General features: G+C 44.9%; 1 protein-coding gene across 1 annotated transcript in view; it reads left to right on the top strand.

Moving 5' to 3' along the window:
• The window catches only part of LOC104470511 (zinc finger RNA-binding protein), a gene marked incomplete at both ends in the record, with an annotated part of 5,951 nt that extends 4,571 nt beyond the window's left edge, over positions 1–1,380 (top strand). Inside the window, 2 exons of the mRNA XM_010085463.1 lie at positions 1–173; positions 1,189–1,380. Of these exons, the coding sequence (XP_010083765.1) occupies positions 1–173; positions 1,189–1,380 (365 nt within the window). The remainder of the gene's footprint in view (positions 174–1,188) is intronic.
• Positions 1,381–3,339: the final 1,959 nt, after the last annotated feature.

Genomic DNA, 3,339 nt, shown 5'->3' with positions numbered 1-3,339 from the left:
AGAAACCGGCGGCGGCGGCGGCTGCTGCTGCTGCTGCAACAGCTGCTTGGACAGGGACCACCTTCACTAAAAAGACACCATTCCAAAATAAGCAACTGAAACCAAAACAACCTCCCAAACCTCCCCAGATCCACTACTGTGATGTTTGTAAGATCAGCTGTGCTGGACCACAGGTACCTGTATTATGTAATATTCTGCTATACACCTTAGTCATAATTTCTCCAGCTAAAAAACTAACCCCTTTAAAATATTTGTTAATTTTTAAAGGTCTAATTCTATACTTCTACTAAAAGAATAATTACATGAAAATGTGTGTTATTATAGAAAGAGTTCCTATGAGAAGACAAAAAGATACCATCCTCTGAGCTTGTACAGAGAAGTTTCAGCTGTGCTTTGGACTTCAAAAATATTCTAAACTTTGAATTTGATTTGCTTTTTTAGCATAGCAAACTTCTTAGAAAATACTTTTTTTTCAAAAATACGGAATTATATAAATTTTGTGAATGGTAAGCCTGAAAATTTATTCTTCATTGTATTCCAGCATCCTAGTTTACTTTCACAGTGGCTACAAGTGCGTAGAAAGTAGATACCAATTCATGAAGAGTGTTGATATGTGTGTCTGGCTAAACAGTTCTTGCTCTTTAGGTAAACTTGTCATTACTTCCCACCCTATCTGCTTTCTAGATTGACAGTGTTGGTATAGGAACAAATATCAACTTCTGCACTTCATTTTCAGCACAGCTTTATTTACCCACTACCTTCTTTTGAATTTTATTTTTATAGTTCTCTGGATCACACTTAACTGCTGTGGTCTTGTAGTTTGAGGAAAGTTCAAAATCAAGAATAATTAAATGCAATGCAGGAAACTTAAGTTTTCTGATCATCTGGAGTTTTAAATGGTAATATCTGTTGACCAGTACTTGACTGAGGAAGTGAGAAGTTAGAGGAGAAAAGCCCATGTTGTATTACCTAAAAATGGAATCCTGGTGGTGGAGAAGAACATTTCTTCATTTTAGAAGTGGCTTGCTAATGCTTTAGAGCATGTCATATGGAAGAAATGTTCAGTGGAGGAAGTATTTCTTATACAAAGTATGTGTTTTTTGCTATATTCTATACTACATGGATTCATCTAAATGATGAATGAGCAGTACCAAGGTAGCTTATTCTCTGTAATTTTTATTTAAACAGACTTACAAAGAACACTTAGAAGGGCAGAAACACAAAAAGAAAGAAGCAGCGCTAAAAGCTTCCCAGAACACCAATAACAGCAGCACTTCTGCTCGTGGAACTCAGAATCAGTTGCGCTGTGAGCTGTGTGATGTGTCTTGTACAGGGGCAGATGCTTATGCTGCCCATATCCGTGGAGCGAAGCATCAGAAGGTAAGAGTTTTCTCTTGTTCTTATTACACAAGTCGGTCGTATATTTCTTCCCATTGTTATTTCTCATCTTAGAGAGGAGAAAATATGCAGAAACAATATGATTTTAATTATTTTTGTTTAAAGACATTTAGTTCTGCTTTTTGTTTCAAACTTGTCTTTAGGGTCACTAATGGAAGGGCCTTGTTGGCAGAAAGGGAGAAAAATATTGCCATCGCATCAATGAGAAGAGGAGGTGTTGGGAAAAGTATGTAAATCATAGGAAGAAGGTGTAGAGTAAGATGGGGAAAAGAGTCAGTGAGGGCATGCAGTAGCATGCTTGAGCCCCCTAACTCTTCTCAAGACTTTTATTGATATTCATCATATTTGTCTGGTGCTGTGAAGCTTTCAGTGCACTTTGAAACGTTGTAAGCTGAGTCAGTGCCAAGGGACAGGACTATGAAGCATCACTCACTTGCAGAGCCAATCAGCTCTGGTACAGATGCATTCTGCAGTGGAGCAGGGGATCACTGTGTAGAGGGGGGTTTCCTGAGCCAGGGAAACCCCAGGAGAATGCAGAGACCTGCCAGGAGCCAGCAGCTTTCATGAGAGCAGCTGATAGGGCATGGGTGGGGACAGGAGTAATGCTGGCCAACCCCTACTCCCGCCAAAGGCAGCCCTGGGTAGTGCTGCGGACAGGGCGGGCAAACAGGGCGTAGCACTTCAGCCAGGACATAGCGCAGCAGTTTGTACAGCAGTTTGTGCACGGAGGGTGGGCAAGCAGGACATGGTGTGGAAGCCAGCATGTGGTGTGGCACTTTGCACAAGAGGGTGCACGGGGACGGCAACTCTTCAAAGGAGGGGCATTCCACTGGCTGAGTGGGTGACTTGGAGTACACAGAACCAAGCAACCAGGCAGTGTTCTGTGGCCATCTGCACAGGTGAAGGGCACTCATCCTACCTGACCCTCAAGAGAGAATGTTGGGCACCCATCCAAGAGCAAAGGGAGCAGCTTAGGCTGGGGGGTCTGCACCATATACTCCAGCAGTGGCCATTGCCTCTCCCCAGACTGAGCTGCTAAAGGGAGAGGCTGCATTGCAGACCTCAGACTGCAAGAAGTGCCTGGACCTTTCTTCTGGGGCAGGGACAGGCGGCAGGCCTGCCTGCAAAAGGTGTGTCCAGGTGGAGGAGCTGAGCTGCAGGAGGTTGTGAGAGGGCTGCATAATATCAGGGAGGCTGAGAAGGAGTTAGATAGCTGGTTCCAAGCACAGTCTGCAGTAGACCCACAGCCCATGGCCAAACAGACAGGAACTCCCCCACTGGCACATGCAGAAGGGAGGGGGGCCAATAATGCAGAAGAATGGAAGATTACAATGGCAAGGACCAGCAGGAGGAAGAGACTTCCCCTGAAGCCTGAGATGCCTTTGCAGAACTGCTTCCACCGCCCTGCAGACTGAAGAGGAAAGACCATCACATAAGGAGAGACACTGGAGCGAAGTAGAGAAATCCGATCTGCTCCCCATGTAACAACCAGAGCAACTAAGAACAGGCAATGAGTGATAGTAGTACTTAACTCTCTTAGAAGAGGTACTTAGGCACCCATTTGACAACCTGACCCACTCTCTGGAGAGGTGTGCTGCTTACCAGGGGCTTGTATTAGGGCTGTCACCAAGAAACTACCAAGCCTTGTACAGTCCACTGACTATTATCCACTGCTGCTGTTTCACGTGGGCACCAGTGATACAGCCAGGAGCAGTCTGAGGAGTATCAAGAAGGATTACAGAGCCCTGAGAGAAGCGGTAGAGGACTGGAGCACAGCTATTTTTTTTTATTGATCATCTCAGTCAAAGGGAAGGGGTTTGAAAGGGCCAATCACATCTGGAGAATCAACAAATGCTTACAGGAGTGGTGCCACAGCCAGGGGTTCAACTACTTAGACCGCAAGACTCACTTTGAGAAACCTGATCTACTGGGCGCTGATGG

This window comes from Pterocles gutturalis, unplaced genomic scaffold (genome assembly GCF_000699245.1).
Source record: "Pterocles gutturalis isolate BGI_N339 unplaced genomic scaffold, ASM69924v1 scaffold7120, whole genome shotgun sequence".
Classification (NCBI taxonomy): domain Eukaryota; kingdom Metazoa; phylum Chordata; class Aves; order Pterocliformes; family Pteroclidae; genus Pterocles; species Pterocles gutturalis.
Note: the sequence above shows the minus strand (reverse complement) of the source record. Positions and strands in the feature narration are given on the sequence as shown.